We start from the raw sequence: 15,069 nt of genomic DNA on the forward strand, positions 1-15,069 counted from the left end.
CTCCCTCTCCGCCCGTCCTGCGCCCCCCCCCGGGCAGAGCCGAGTCTCTGAGGGAGAGAAGGAAGGAGCGGCGGCGGCGGCGGCCGAGGGGAGGCAGCCATGAGGGTCGCGGTGGACTTCGAGGAGTGCCTCAAGGACTCGCCCCGCTTCAGGTGCGGAGGGCGGCGGAGGGAGGGGAGGAGCTGCCGGGGCCAGCTAGCCCAGCCCCCCGCGGGCAAAGGAAGGCGAGGCCGCCGCCGGTCCAGGGGCGCCTCCCCGCGGAAGCGCCGGGCTCCCTCCGCCCGGGGACAGCCTCTCGCCGAGGGGAAGGCGCCTCTCCGGGCTCCTCTGATTCCGCCCTTCCTCTTCCGCAGGCACCCCCAGACTCGGCCCGCCAGCTGTTTTGCGACTGCAACTCCCAGCATCCCTGACCACTGGTCCTGCTAGCTAGGGATGATGGGATTTGTAGTCCCAAAACAGCTGGAGGGCCGAGTTTGGGGGTGCCTGCTCTTCAGGCTCCTCCTCCAGCAGCGTGGTGGGGGGCAGAGGGGGCATCGTCCTCTGGCTTCCCCTCTGAGGCAGCCCCAGCCTGTGGCAGACCTTCAGGGAGTGGGGTGGGGATTGCCCCAGGCCAGGGGCTCCTTGGGGGGAGAAGAGGCCTTGAAACAAATGGGGGGTCCCCTTGTCACATTTGGCCAAGCCCAGCTGGGCTTTGGGGCTTAGGAGGACCTTGCTACCCGACACCGGATCCTTGCGGGGCATCAGTGCTCACTTGGATCCAGGCATGGACAGGCTGAGTACCAAGAAAGGCCTGGGTGCTTTTTGTGCTCCTGTGTTAAGACTTTGTCTCCCGAGCCCTGGAGGGCGTTCAACATCAGGGTGCAAATGAGAAGCATCAAAATAAGTGGTGGATCCCTTGGTCAATATAAAACTGGCAGGAATCATTGACTTCTCCTAATGCTCAAATGTTCTGATGGACATGTGACTCTTTCATATGTGTTAGACTGTATTTGCTAAGCTACAGTGGGTGTTTCTGTGGATGGTTTGTTGGTTTGTTTGTGTGTTTTGACTTCCACAAGCAGCATTCATCTTGAGCTCAGCTGCTCTGGAATGCACGCAAGAAATAGACCGGAACAGACACAAATCTGTGTTACCCATCTCAACCAACCCACAGTAAGCGGTGTGGGGGTCTCGCACACCAACCAACTCACTCTACCTGATTTTGGTTTCGTCTATTTTTGAGCATCTGGTAAAAGCACCTGGTGTGTCCTCAGTTTGTGGTTAGCCTCTTCAGAAGCTTTGAAATATAGGGGAAAGAACAACTGTTAGCCCTATATCCAAATGCTGGAAGGCAACAAGAATGTTGTCCCTTCAATCTCCTACTGCCTGCTTGGCTAGTGGCCTCAGATGCATCCCGCCATGGTGATTCCATCATTTATGTAGGCATCTTGATGGTTGCTTTTCTCTAGTTGCCTCAGGCATCCCTGCCACTCTTTCCTCACCTTCAGTGTTTCCCATCTACACAATGGAATTTGTAATGCTGGCCTCTCCAGGGCTCATGTATGAAAGAAGTTCTTCCATTGCAATGTCATTGAATCCACTTTTCAACATGTGGCTTTTCAGTCAGTGACTATCACGACAAGGAAAGCAGGATAGGAAGTAGCCACAGTGGCTGGAGGGAGACCTGTGCAGCAGAAGCCACCCCCAGATGTGAGTAAGGGACCGTGGCCCCCAGCGCAGGGATTTATGTCGGCTGCTTGGATATATTGATGCAGGCGATGCCTTAGATAGACTGCATCCCACTGTAAGTAGCAGGGTGCCTTCACAGAGCCGATGTGTTGGCTGTTATGGAGACATTACTACCCTTAACTTGCAGGGTGTACCCACCCTTCCTGTACTGCTGTGTCCTTATGAAATGTTTGGTCCCTCCCTTGCCAGACTGGACCACAGTGGCTCTTCTGGTCATGGAGGTTGTCTTAGATGGGTCACAGCCTGGAGCTTGAAAGGAAAGCTAGAAGGAAACACCCATGCAAGAGGCTGGCTTATTCTGCAAACCGGCGGGTGGTTTCCTGCCAGACTTCTACCCACTTCAGTATGTAATTCTTGGAATCTGGAGCTGATCAAGTTTAGCTGTCCTTTAAAATGGTTCCTTTTGCTGCTCGCGTTTGCCAAATGAATAGAGATTTCTGTCTTGCTGTCATTTTACCTGAATACAGAGAAGCAAAGATACAAAGCCGTTCACAGGGCGGGCTTCTCAGGGCTCCTGCTCTGCAGGTGTGATTCTTTGTGTAAAGTTACCAGAGAAATGTTCAGATGGGTAACTGGCAGGGGAAATGGTCTCCAAGTTTTAAGACTCCTTGAATGTGTAGCTGAAATGGAGGAAGAAAAAAGGGCTGGGAGGGTTGTTTTTGCCAAGTGCTTTGAGATTTGCAGAATAAGGCAGGCATAGTAGAGATGCTGTGTTGCTATGCCATGATAAACTCTGGTTTATTGTGACAGAAGCCAGCCCGAGGCACATTCATTCCTGTACCTTCTCCCAATCTGGCTTCAGGTTTCAATAAACCACTTTCGCATGGCATCTGAACCTGACAGACTACAGTTTTTTGAAACAAGTTTGCTTTGTAACCTGTGCTTGAAGTTGGCTTGTTTGAAGGAAACCATAGTTAAGATAAACTACCATTTGTCAGATCTGGATGATGTAACAAGCTGTGTTTAATCAGAAATTGGAAGTTCGAGCTCCTTGTGGTGGCGCTGGAAGAGGAGGAGGGCTCTTGTGTGAGTCCAAGGCTTACTCAGCCTTCTTCTCATCTTAATAAACCAGTCTCTCCTATCTGGATACAGCCCTCTTGGTCTGTTGATGAGCCTGGAGAAATCTCAGGCACCACAAAACTGGATTCAGGCAGCTAGGAATTTTGCAGTCTCCTTCCAGGCTTCACGGGCATAACCTCAGTTTCCTTCTGACAAAGACCAGTGAAACTAGACAAGAGTACAGGCCTTGAGTTGACCCAGTTGTGCAAATGACGGATGTCAAATGCAGAAGTTGTTTCAGGGAGGGGCTCCAAGCATCAAACCCTAACCAGTGTTGCTACAGAGCAACGCGTCAGCAAACTTTTGTTTGGATTGCAAGGAGGAGGAAAATGCTTCTTCAAAGCACTGGAAAGCAGTATTTAATCTGCCACAGCTGTAAGGCAGAGGGTGGGGATGCTTTGTAATGTGTCACTTGCCTTTTGTGCTCTAGTTCAGCGGGGGGGGGGGAGCCTGTGACCCTCCAAATAGTGACCCTTAGGATGGCCGATGGAGGTGAGGGAAGTTGTTGCTTGACAACATCTGGAGGGACAAAAGTTCCCTGTCCCTGTGCTAGCCCAACAGACTGAAAAGACCATCTTAATTGGCATTTTCAGAAGCATAAGCTATTTTAACTTGCAGCGAAATCCCTTCTGTGAATCCCTGCAGCTTTGGGTAGCGCTCTCCTCCCTGCATTTGTCTTGCCCTCTTTTAAAGCCTTCCCAGTTGGTGCCCACCGCTGTCCTCAAGAGGGGCGCCAAGCTTTTCTGGGAGGTGCGGTAGGCGAAGCAGAAGTGTTTTCTGCCAAGAACTACTTAAGTTAACTTGCCTTAGGATCCAAGCGTTTACTCCCAAAGATGGACCCTCTTCTTTTTATTCTTTTTGTGAATGTGTTTTACTGTTTTCAAAGAAAGAAATTAACAGATACAAACCGTACAAAAAAAATTTAGAGGCAAGTCCCATATTTGAAAACTAAGGAGGGTACATTAACCCCAAGAACCTAACTCACACAAGCTGGAGCAGTTTCTTGGTTAAAGGGACAGAGCGTCTGCTCCACAATGCTGTGGGTGCTGCCAGTGTGTCCTTGTGCTCTTGGGGCCCCAAGGGAAGAAGGAGGCTGCTTGACGGCCAGCACATCATCCAGCCACTCCTCTGCACGACTGGAAACGGAGGTGGCTTTGCAGTTGGTTGCTGAAGCCCTGCAAATAGGATAGACCATTTTGCAGAATACCGACCCTCAATACACTCACATGCAAGGTGTCTCTCTGTGCCCCATTTGGCAGTGCCCTCCCCCAACCCCACATGTATCTTGAGCTGCCTTAGTGCTTCAGATGCAGTGTTCTCATTTGGCAAACATTTAAAGCAGACAGGGCAGCCATGAAGACTAAGAAAGATCCTCCCAAGCAGAGGCTGGGGTTTAAACGCATGCCCGGAGCACGGGAAGCTGCCTTCTCCTGAGTTAGACCGCTTAGCTCAGTGCTGTTGACACTGGCTGGCAGCAGCTCTCCAAGGTCTCTGGCAGGGAGGCTTTTCCCAGCCCCCCCCCCCCGGAGGTGCCATTGAGGATGGAAGCTGGACCTGCGTGCAAAGCAGGCGCTGGGGGTGGACAGGTTCTGACCCCTGGGCGCTTGACACTTGGCTCTCCTTTCTTTCTGAGAGGAAGCTGACTTCTGGCAGCCGGATATCTCTGCTTATGAGAAAGTCCTTTCGGAGAGGAGGAGAGACGGGGGCTTCCCTGACCGTTCTCTGCTCCGTTTGGAGATGGAGCAATGATGACCTGCATTGGGGACCCTTTTCCATGGCAGAGGCTCTGTGTTCAATTCACTCAGGTTGCTCTTTATTGCGTACGTAATCAAACGAAATACAGTTAGAGGAGCAAGCATGGGGCGACTTTCAGTTTGATTCCTGACGGAGGGGGTGAACTGGAGCATTTCCAGACAGGCCTTGTGTTCCCTGGCTGTTTTCTGTGGAGTGTGGCAGGCCAGTCTCCCTGATGCCTCCGTTGCTGCAGCATTGGTTACAATTACATCGGTTTGTGTGGCGTCTCATCCTTGGCTGCTCCTCCAGTCTTGGATTGGGTTTCTCTGGTTTGTTGGTGCTGGAGCTCCTGCCACCCCCTTGACCCCACTGTTGGCCCTTCGCCTGAGGTTTGCTCCCTGGATGCTGCGCCTGAAAAGGGTGGGGGCCTCTGTTCATAGCCAGGGGGGCAGGGGATGGAGAACCAGGGTGGGATGGAGCAGAGCAGCCCAGGGGCTGGGCAACCTGCCTGCCCCCTTGCCCACAGGGGCATCAGTAGCTGCCCTCACTATATGGGGGCCACCCTTCCCAGCCTCTCCCTCTTGCCTGCCAGGGTATAGCATTCAGCTCTTACTGGGCCCTTTCCCCGGTTTTTAATTGGGCACATCTTTTGTAAGGTGTTTTGTGAGCCTATTAGAAGGACAAAGCAGGATATCAGGGTCCTAAATAAAACTTCTAAAACATTCTGCCCATTTGGGAATCCTGGTGGCAGAAAACGTTGAGCCTCCTTGCCGGCCTGCTCCATTTGTTGCAGGAGAAGCAGCCAAGGGAGGGGGTGGGATGGCAGAGCTCCGCTCAAGCTGGCTCCCCTCTCCTCAGCAGGCAGTTCCTCTGGCTTTCTGTCTGCAAAAAGCCATTCAGGCAGGTGCTGCTGGCTAAAGAGGATTTTTAAACTTACCCAAGCACTGCTTTCCTACTGAAGATGCCCTCCCCCTTCTGTAAGTAAAGAAATGTGGCCGAGGCATGGCTGGCATCACCCTCAGAACCCTCCTTTCATGTGTCTGGGATGTCCTCCGTTGGTTCCTGGTGCTGCTTGTGAGTCCATCTGCTCCAGTTGGTTGTTCAATGGGCTCCAGCCCTTCTGGATGCCACTGTTCCTTGAGGGAGGGAGAGCACAAACGGCTGTGGCTCAGGCCGGCCTGGGCCTTGTCACTCTTGTTAACGCCAGGCAAGAGGCGCCTGCAGGTTGGCGCTTCTGCCAGAAGCATCCCCGCTCAGCCAGGTGGAGGTCTGTGCATCACAGCTGGCCTGTGTCTGGGGCAGTCTCCTTGCATGGTGCTTTCTGAAAGGAGCCAAGGGAATAACATTCACTTTCTGGCAGGCTGCTGATGCCTAGGAATAATCAGAGTCCATTTGCATAGCTCTCCAGGAACAACCTTTGCTGGATTTGAGAGGGCCTGCTTTGCAGCTTAGACCCAAATGAACACTTTGCCTCTTTCCCTGCCTCCTCCCCAATGGAAACGGTGAGAAGGGAGGAATGACCCTTTGCTTCATGGCTTTCGTCCCCTCTGGCCCGCAGCTGCAGAGCCTGTCAGCTGTTTCCCGGCTGTGTGGTCCCCTGCAGCTGGACTGTGCATCCCAGTTGCGGGGTGTGTGTGAAGAGACTTTCCTGGGTGGCTCTGCCCACTGGCTGCGTTCCTCACACCGATCCTACAGCTTCATGGAGATCAGAGTGTGGGGAAAGGGCTCTGTGTGAAAGGGGAATCGAAAAGGCAATTTTTTTCAAAAAAGGTAGTCACCCTCCCTCCTAAATGGCAGGAGAGCCCTTTTCCACAAACGGGTTTGGCAGCGCCATGCCTGGAGTGGGGAGAGTGTTTCTGTGGCACCCGGTGGCAAATTGAGGTCCCACCTGGCATTGGCAGTTGCTGTTGACTCCGCTCTGTGGAGGCATCCTCTGAGAGGCGACTCATTTTGCAAGCAGCCCTGAGTGCTTGGCTGCAGTTGTTGACACTGAAGCCGCCTTCTTCACAGAGTTGGCATTCAAACAGTGGGAATCTGGCCAGACCTAAATGGGGAAGCCAGTGCCACTGAAACTGCAGGGACTTCCAGGAGTGCCTGGAGATCAGGGCCCGAGTGCAGGGTGTCTCCCTCTGCTACACTGTCCTCCTCCACCCCGTGCCTCTTGGTTGTGCCAGGATGGAGCACCCCCATCCCTCAGACCCCTCCAGGGAGATCCACTGTAAGCCTTTCTGAAGTTGAACTGGCTGCTTTGCGTGCGGTGGGTCTTATGTTAGCAAACGACAACTTTCCCAGGGAGTCAAGAAGGACACTGACAAACTGGAACGTGTCCAGAGGAGGGCAAGCAAAATGGTCAAAGGCCTGGAAACGATTCCTTATGAGGAACGGCTAAGGGAGCTGGGCATGTTTAGCCTGGAGAAGAGGAGGTTAAGGGGTGATATGATAGCCATGTTCAAATATATAAAAGGATGTCACATAGAGGAGGGAGAAAGGTTGTTTTCTGCTGCTCCAGAGAAGCGGACACGGAGCAATGGATCCAAACTACAAGAAAGAAGATTCCACCTAAACATTAGGAAGAACTTCCTGACAGTAAGAGCTGTTTGACAGTGGAATTTGCTGCCAAGGAGTGTGGTGGAGTCTCCGTCTTTGGAGGTCTTTAAGCAGAGGCTTGACAACCATATGTCAGGAGTGCTCTGATGGTGTTTCCTGCTTGGCAGGGGGTTGGACTCGATGGCCCTTGTGGTCTATTCCAACCCTATGATTCTATGGTTCTGGAGGGTGTGACATCTCCGTCTGTTTCTCCTTGCAGGGCTGCTTTGGAAGATGTGGAAGGAGATGTGACAGAGCTAGAGCAGAAGCTGGACAAGGTGAGCAAACATCACCTGGGCAGTTCCACCCCCATCTTGCTCCTCAGAGGGTCCCTTAGGAGAAGGTTTGGGGAGGGAGAAGCAAAGTTCTGTTGCGTAAGCATAAATCATTGCTCTAGTGGAAGGGGGATATTGAATGCCACCCTTTAGGCCCAACTCCTAGTTGAAGCCAGTTGTGCTCCTGGAACCTGGGGGTCAACTAACTGCCAGTCAACTATTGAGGTGGGCATTGTCATGTGGAACGCAACCAGTTTCTGGAAATCGCAGGTGGGCAGAGTGGCGGCCGTTGTGTTCAGGTCCTGCTGGTGTGCTTCTCATGGTGTGGGGGCATCTGAATGGCCCCTGTGAGAACAGGAGACTGGACTAGATGGAGTCCCTTTGGCCGGATCCAGCAACAGGACAGCAGGGTCTGTCCCATCCAGCATTTTCATCTGCCAAGGTGGTCAGCCAAATGTCGGAGGAAAAGGGCATTTGCTCTTCTTTGCTGCAGAGTAGATATGTTGAGAGACGACCGCGGCCATGAGATAGGAAGACTCTGCTGCTTCTCTTTCAGTTAGTGAAGCTTTGCATTGCGATGATTGACACGGGGAAGGCCTTCTGCCTGGCAAACAAGCAGTTCATCCATGGCATTCAGGACCTGGCTCAGTATTCCAGCAAGGATGCCCTCGTGGAGGTAAGTGCCCCCTGCCAAGTGGGCTCAGAAGAGTTCCATATTCTGGGGTCTAGAGCTTCCCCTTGCCTGGGGAACGGGCGGGGGGGGGGGCTGCCTGCCTGGGCGCCTGAGTGGGCTTTTCTTAACCGGGGGCGGGAGGTGGAATCCACAGCCCATCCAGGGAGGAGCTGTTCCTAAGAGAGTGTAGGAACTTAGATGGGCTCCCCATTAAATATCCGTTGCTTTCATCTCCTGAAGCTAAGCGTACTTGGCTCTTCAGCCTTTAAATGGTAAATATATCTGTTAGTTCATGCTGACCCCTTGAGAGAAGTTGGAGAAGAGGAATGTTTGCAAGAGCAGAATCCCGCCCTCCCCTCCCGGCCCCCAGTGCAGCCGCAGTCTCTGCTGATCCCTTTGGGAGAGGGGGCTTCCCTGCTGTTCCCTGGGCAGGAATAATCTATCTGGCCTTGTTGCTTCCTCTCCCCGCCCCCCCCCCCCTGCAGACCAGCTTGACGAAGTTCTCCGACAGCCTCCAAGAGATGATCAATTACCACACTGTAAGTTTCAGAAGTAGCTCCGCTTTTCTCCTCTATGGATTTAGAAAGCTGCTTGATAGAGATGTGAAAGTTTTTCTTCCCTGTGTTTCGTCTCCAAGACACTTAGAAATGAAATGCCTCCTTAAAAGATTTAAAATCTCTCTCTCTCTCTTTATTAAAAAAATGTGTGTTTTGAAGTCCCGATGGAGCGTGTATGACTCGGTTGTTCCAGCTTCCTGGAACATCGCAGCTCTTGGCACTCTCTGCCGGTTGCCTTGGCTGGCCATCTGGAAACTCTGCCTCCCTCCCTCTGTCAGGCATGGGGGTGAATCTGCAGCCAGAGTCTGTGCAGGGCCTTGCACATCTTAATTTCTAGCCTCCTTAACACAGAGGCTTTGTCAGAGATGACTCCTGCAGCCTCGTGGCAGCGTGCCGAATGGTGTGGCTGATTCTTTCAGCTGCAGCGAAAGAAGGAAGCGTCCGCCATGCATCTTCCCAGCATGGGGGGAAAGAAGAGAGATGGAAGGAAGTGAGGGGCTCTTCTCCCTCCCGCCGACATTTTTGCGGCTTGTTTGCGCAGTCCCAGAGCAGGACTCTGGAGCTTAGAAACCCCAAGTTTCCATCTCTCAGTGCCCCCTTGTGGAAGGCACAGGGGCAGCGCTAGTGGGGAAAGGCAGGAAGAACTTCAGTGGGGAGACTGGCTGGACGTTGGAAGGTGCCTTGGAGCAAGAGGCGTCCAGAAAGTCCCGGCAGCGCTTCTCCAAGGCTGAGAGGGCATGCGGTGGGGGGTTCCTCCCTGGGGCGTCCTGCATGCAAGCTGTGGCCCGAGGGGAGCCTACTTGGCCCCAGGCGCAATGACTTTCCTTCTGGGCCTGTTTATGAGGCTGTGGGCTGGGGCCCTTCTTGCTTAGCCAAGTGGAGGGGTGCGCAGTGTGTGGTCTTTGAGGCAGAGGCTAAGGGAGGGAGCCAGGTGGGCCCTGGGGTTCAGCGCAGGGCTGCAGCTGCTCCTCCGGCAGGTGCTCCCCCCCACCCCACCCGCAGCCTCAGTCCTGTTGCGGCTGCCTTCCGTTTCTGATCCTATTTGGGAAGGGGGAAATCCAGGGCCCAGGAAAGGTGGGGGCTTTATGTCCCCCCCCTTTTTTTTTTTTTGCTGTTTAGTCAGCTGAAAGATGTGGGTCCAGCTGAAGGGGCTCCATTGGAAGCAGGAAAGTGCCTGGCAGCCATGGGAGGAGTGAGGAGAGGCCTCGGGAAGCCTCCTCCATTTGAGCAGCTTGCAGAGTGTTGGGCGGGGGGGGGGGGAGGCAGTACTGGCAGAGTGGGGCTGGGTTGGGGGTTCACTGCGCTGCTGCAGCATAACTTGGTCCTTGGTTGGGGGTAGGCCTTTCTCTGGCTGGTCTGTTGAGTCATAAAACCATTCCTGCCCTGTCTTTTGGTCACTGAAAGGGGCCCCCAAGGTGGCTTGTGGCATTATAATCCCACAGTAGCAAATGCTAAGGAGAGAGCATCAAATGATGCTAAAGAAAATGAGCCAGTGGGGAGGGGTGGGGGTCACAGTCCCGAGATAAAGCCAACTGCCTAAAGCCCTCCAAGGCTCATGGAGCCAGCCGTGAAGGTGAACATTGATACTGTGTGCTGAAAAATAGTTCTGCAGCCAGTGAAGTTGTTCAGGAGCTGCTGAGCGATATTCCCTTTGGCATGTCTTAGTCACCAACTGGGCAGCTGTATTCTGGACCAGTCGCTGCTGGCGCTGTCTTCAAGGGCTGCTCCATAGGCAGCCCATGGCAGTAGCCTAACCTGGATGCCAACAGTTCATGCATGGCAGAGGGCAGGCAGCCTCTGTTATTTGTACCTTCTCTGGCTCCATGGTGAGCTTGCCGTATAATCTGAAATATCCTTTGAGTTTAAAAAGAAAAGTGAAAGGTGACAAATTGCAGAAGCTCATTCTCTGGGCTCTGTTGCCTGGGGACCCTTAGAGAACCGGGAGGAAGAGGAGGCGGCTAGAGGTGCTGGGGCCTGGAGTGCCTTTGAGCCTAACTCTCCAAGCATTTCCTCCCTTTCAGATCCTGTTTGACCAAACACAAAGATCAATTAAAGCGCAGCTTCAGACGTTTGTTAAAGAGTAAGTAAGACTTGTGCTTAAAGAGTCTTGGGGGTGGGGTGGGGGGGTCAGGCTTCCAGGAGGGGCTGTGGGCCAGCTGGACTCAGGTTGCATATCTTCAAGGTTTCCTCGTCACTTGGGCATGCAGATGGGGCAAGATCTTGCCTTACCATGGAGTTTTCCCAAGACTTCTGATGCTGGAGAAGAGGCATCCCCAAACTCGACCCTCCAGATGTTTTGGGACTAGAACTCCCATCATCCCTAGCTAACAGGACCCGTGGTCAGGGATGATGGGAATTGTAGTCCGAAAACATCTGGAGGGCTGAGTTTGGGGGTGCCTGCTGGAGAAGAAGCAAAGGCTTTCCTGCCATGGAAGCCAAAGCCCTGCCTGGGTTGGGCTTCCGGTTTGTTCCTCTGCCGCTCCTGAGCCACGATGGAAGTGCCAGGTCTCATTCTGCTGAGCCCCCTCGCTTGCCCCCAGGTGGGCACTCCTGTGCCTGCTCTCTCTGTCTGTTGTGCCCTCCCCATCCATGAAGCCGTCTCTGCATTCAGCCCCGATTCCCCTGTGAAGCCGCCTGGGCGCTGCTGTGCTGCGAAGGGCAGCTGATGGAGGGGAGCCCTGTGTTTCCCTTGCGCTCTAGAGATATCCGAAAGTTCAAAGATGCCAAGAAGCAGTTTGAGAAAGTCAGCGAAGAGAAGGAGAATGCCCTGGCCAAGAACGCCCAGGTCCCACGGACCAAGCAGCACGAAGTGGAAGAGGCCACCAACATCCTGACGGCCACCAGGAAGTGCTTCCGCCACATCGCTCTCGACTACGTCCTGCAGGTGGGCCGCCCTCGGGGGCTTTGGGAAAGGGCCAAGGAAATGTGTTACTGCTTCTAGGGGACTCTGGGGGTGGGGCTCCTCTGGCAGAGCAGAGGTCTTGCTTGGCTTAGCAGGAGACCCGGAGGCAGGCGGAGGCGAAGCCAAGGGCTGGCAGTCAGGCCTTGGCTGTGGGCGGGTGAAGGCTCCGAGCAAGTCAGGAGAAGCTCAGCAGTTACCTCTAGTGACTTGGGTATTCTCCATGAAGCCCCCCACTGCTGGAATTGGCGTGGGGAGGGGTCTTTGTGGAAGGCTCGCCAGGGGCCAGAGCTGGTGCTGCTGGTGGAGAGGCCTCCTCCACTTTCTCTGAAGTTGGCTGTTCCTTGGGTTCTGGGCTGTGAGCAACACCTCTAGGTGAAGTAGCCCACTGAGCCCCTTCAAGAAGCCAGGATAGGTGGAAGGACAGCTGCAGGGTGACGAGAGCCTTGGGAGGGGGGTTCTGCCTTATTTGGCTGCCCTGGTTTTACGGATTTCTTTGTTCCTGATGTCCAGAAAGAGAAATGTGCTTGTTTAAAAAGTAGCTTTGACTGTCCTTCCCAAAGTTAGCTGCCCTTCTAGCAGCCTCACCGTGACTGGTGCAGGAAGAGGAAGCTGGAGCGTGTCTGGTGGCTGAACAAAGGGCTTTGGAGACGGAACCATGGGAAAGAGAAGGGTCACTTCAAAGCAGCAGAAAGGAGACCCAAGTGGGGAATCCTCCCTGGCTTAGCTGGAGAGAGCTCTGGCTTGGAGAGGAGTCAGGCCAGTCCTCTTGGGAGGCCAATGAGCCACCCGCCTTTGCTGGAACCCCAGCGGGTGCCTTGCAAACAAGAAGCGTCCCAGGTGCAACGTTGGCTTGAGCTGGTCTTGAGTTTCCCATCCTTCTGCTTGTTTTGTGACTCCTGCTGCCAGCCTTGCGCTGCTCCTGCAGAAGCTTCTAGCTCTTCCTTCCCACGCTCTGTTGCCGACATATTGACAGGATTCATTTTGCCCCCCAGATTAACGTTCTTCAGTCAAAGAGGAGATCAGAGATCCTAAAATCGGTAAGCTTCTCATGCCCCCGCCAGGGAATACTGCAGGCTTGGAACTGATGGGCGAATGTGTCCCTGAGGGACCTGGGTCTGGTGCCAGGCTCCGCCCTGTGGGAGCTGCTGGAATGAGCGGCTGTTTGCGTGGGGCCACTTTTGCCAGGTGTAGGAGGGCAGAGGGAGGGTGATGAGAGCTTGGCATCGAGGGCGGAGTGTGAGGGATGCTGGAAGCCCCCTGAGACCTTGCCTCTTCCTCCCTGCCAGATGCTGTCCTTCATGTATGCCCACCTGGCCTTTTTCCATCAAGGCTACGACCTTTTCAGTGAACTTGGACCCTACATGAAAGACCTTGGAGCTCAGGTAACGACTGCAGTGGGTGGCTGGGTCTCTCTCCCGGGGACGGAGCTGGCCTTCATGCTCTCTCCTCTGGCGGTGGAGCAGGGCTCTCCTCCTCCTCCGCTGCTGCTGCTCCTGCCGTGAGAAGGGCTGGCCCGGCAGCTGGCTCTGGAGCGGCTCAGGCGGCATGAGTCATCCTTTTCTCCAGCCGGCCCTTGCGCTGCACCAGCCCCACCGCAGGTCCCTGGCACCTTGGCTATTCTGGGAAGCCAACTCCTTGGAGCAGCGGCAGGAAGCGGGCAGGCCCTGCCCAGCCTCAGGTCGGGAATCTGGCAGGTAGGCTGCCAGGGGAGGGGAGCTCGCCGGGCAGGGGGGCATCCTGGCACACCGAGCAAGGCGCCCCACCTCTCGGGCCCTGGAGGTACAGGAGCCTGCACTGCCAACTCTCTTCCTTTCTTACAGCTTGAGAGGCTGGCTGTAGATGCTGTGAGGGAGAAGAAGGAGATGGAGCACAAACACTCCACCATTCAGCAAAAGGTACGGTGGGGGCAGCCAGTCCACCCGCTTGGTCTCTCTCTTCTGGCTGCATCGAAAAAGTTCCCCAGTGTGCTCCCGCTGCCAGCAGGGCTTCCAGGGCACTCTCCCAGCCCCCAGCCCCCCAGTGCCAGCTGCCCAGGGGGCACTATGCGGAGGGAGAAGCCAGGGCTGCCCAGGTCCTCTGTGGATGCCCACTCTGGCCCTCCAGTAAGGCCAAGGCGGCTGCCTGCCACTCGGCGGGACCGCCAATGAAGCCATCTCTGTAGAAACAGGCTCTTAGAAGGTTGTCACATGTGTTGAGCTGGGTGCTGTTTATTTTTAAATTTAGGAATTGCCTTTTACATGTTTGTCAAGACAGTTTACAAACATAGCTAAAAATAGTTTAAAAAACAGTACAACAACCCCTCCCCAGAAAGAATCACAAAGAGGTTTGAAAACAGCACTATTATTATTGCTTCTGAGTCTCGGCCCTTGAAAATGTAAGTCAGCAGCCCATTCTGAAGCTGGTCTTGGGAAGACCAAGGCAAAAGAGAACCAAAGTAGTCCAAATTTATCTTCTGTACCATGAAAATAAATAAAAACAGTATTTTAAAAGAGAGAGAGGGAGGAGCAAAGGGCTGCTGCGTTTTGGGGGGAGGTCAGAGGTGTCCTCTGCCTCTCGGCTTTCTCAGGGCACAGGCAGGATTCTGCTTCCCCGCGTGATGGAGCTGCAGATCCCTGGGACTGTGCTGCTGCTGAGAGCTGCTTCTGGAGGACCCCAAAGGGACAAACTCTGGTCATCTGACTCAGGTGGCCTCCTGCCTCTTTCCACCAACCTGACCCAGGAGCTGCCACTCCAGTTGGGTTCAGAAGCAACTTGTTGAGACCCCCAATTTTTCTTCCCTGCCCAAGGCAGGGCTGTGCAGGATTTCTTGAGTTGTGGGGCTCAGCTGCCCCACCATCTCCCCCACAGCTGCCCTCCCATGTCAGCTTGCAAGGGGAACCCTAACAGCTTGCCCAAGAAGGGCAAGCAAGACAGGAAGAGTCCATTTCTTTGTGAATGAAGCCTTCAGGCGTGAAGAGTCTCCGCTGTACCTGCCGCCACCAGAAGGGAGACTGGTGCCCCATCTGCTGCCACTCACTTTCCACTTCATGGCAGACTGTCTTATTTTGGGGTGAGGGGGACCGGCCTGGGAGAGGTGCCCCATCTTGCTGCCCTTGTTGAACAAGGTGCCTCTTTTCTGCCAGGACTTCGCCAGCGATGACCCTATGCTAGAGTACAATGTGGATACCGCCAGTGGCGTCGTCATGGAAGGCTACCTCTTCAAGCGAGCCAGCAACGCCTTCAAGACCTGGAACAGGTACCCGGCTTCCTCTTTGGCCTCCTCCTCTTCCTGCTGCTACCACTGTCTGTGGCCTGGGCTGGGCTTTGCTGTGTGCTCCCCCAAGACAGGCTGCTCTCTTCCCCTTCCCACTTGTGGCTCTCTGACCTCTGAGGCAGATGCATCACCTTCCGTCGCCTCCCCTCCACACAGGACTAATCCCTTTAACAGCACATGGAGGGGGTCACAAATTTGCACCCCTAGTTTTGCTGTCTGTGAGCTTCTCTCTGCTGGGTTTTTCCGATCATCATGCATTTTTCTGCCCAAATCCCCTGTAAACCATCATCAATGGGGAAAGG

The 15,069-nt window shown here is 54.3% G+C and overlaps 1 protein-coding gene across 4 annotated transcripts in view; it reads left to right on the forward strand.

Moving 5' to 3' along the window:
• Positions 1-15,069, forward strand: part of ACAP2 (ArfGAP with coiled-coil, ankyrin repeat and PH domains 2) — a 30,443-nt gene continuing 15,374 nt past the window's right edge. For 3 of the 4 annotated variants that reach the window (XM_077929591.1, XM_077929592.1, XM_028731960.2), the window contains exons 1-10: positions 2-152; positions 7,328-7,385; positions 7,939-8,058; positions 8,541-8,594; positions 10,634-10,692; positions 11,313-11,496; positions 12,507-12,551; positions 12,801-12,896; positions 13,335-13,409; positions 14,637-14,749. In XM_077929591.1, the coding sequence (XP_077785717.1) occupies positions 100-152; positions 7,328-7,385; positions 7,939-8,058; positions 8,541-8,594; positions 10,634-10,692; positions 11,313-11,496; positions 12,507-12,551; positions 12,801-12,896; positions 13,335-13,409; positions 14,637-14,749 (857 nt within the window). In that variant the 5' untranslated portion in view covers positions 2-99. Of the gene's footprint in view, positions 153-7,327; positions 7,386-7,938; positions 8,059-8,540; positions 8,595-10,633; positions 10,693-11,312; positions 11,497-12,506; positions 12,552-12,800; positions 12,897-13,334; positions 13,410-14,636; positions 14,750-15,069 lie in introns of all 4 variants that reach the window. The other variant, XM_077929593.1, reaches the window with a different exon arrangement.

The sequence above is a fragment of the Podarcis muralis genome, chromosome 6, assembly GCF_964188315.1.
Source record: "Podarcis muralis chromosome 6, rPodMur119.hap1.1, whole genome shotgun sequence".
NCBI classification, from domain to species: domain Eukaryota; kingdom Metazoa; phylum Chordata; class Lepidosauria; order Squamata; family Lacertidae; genus Podarcis; species Podarcis muralis.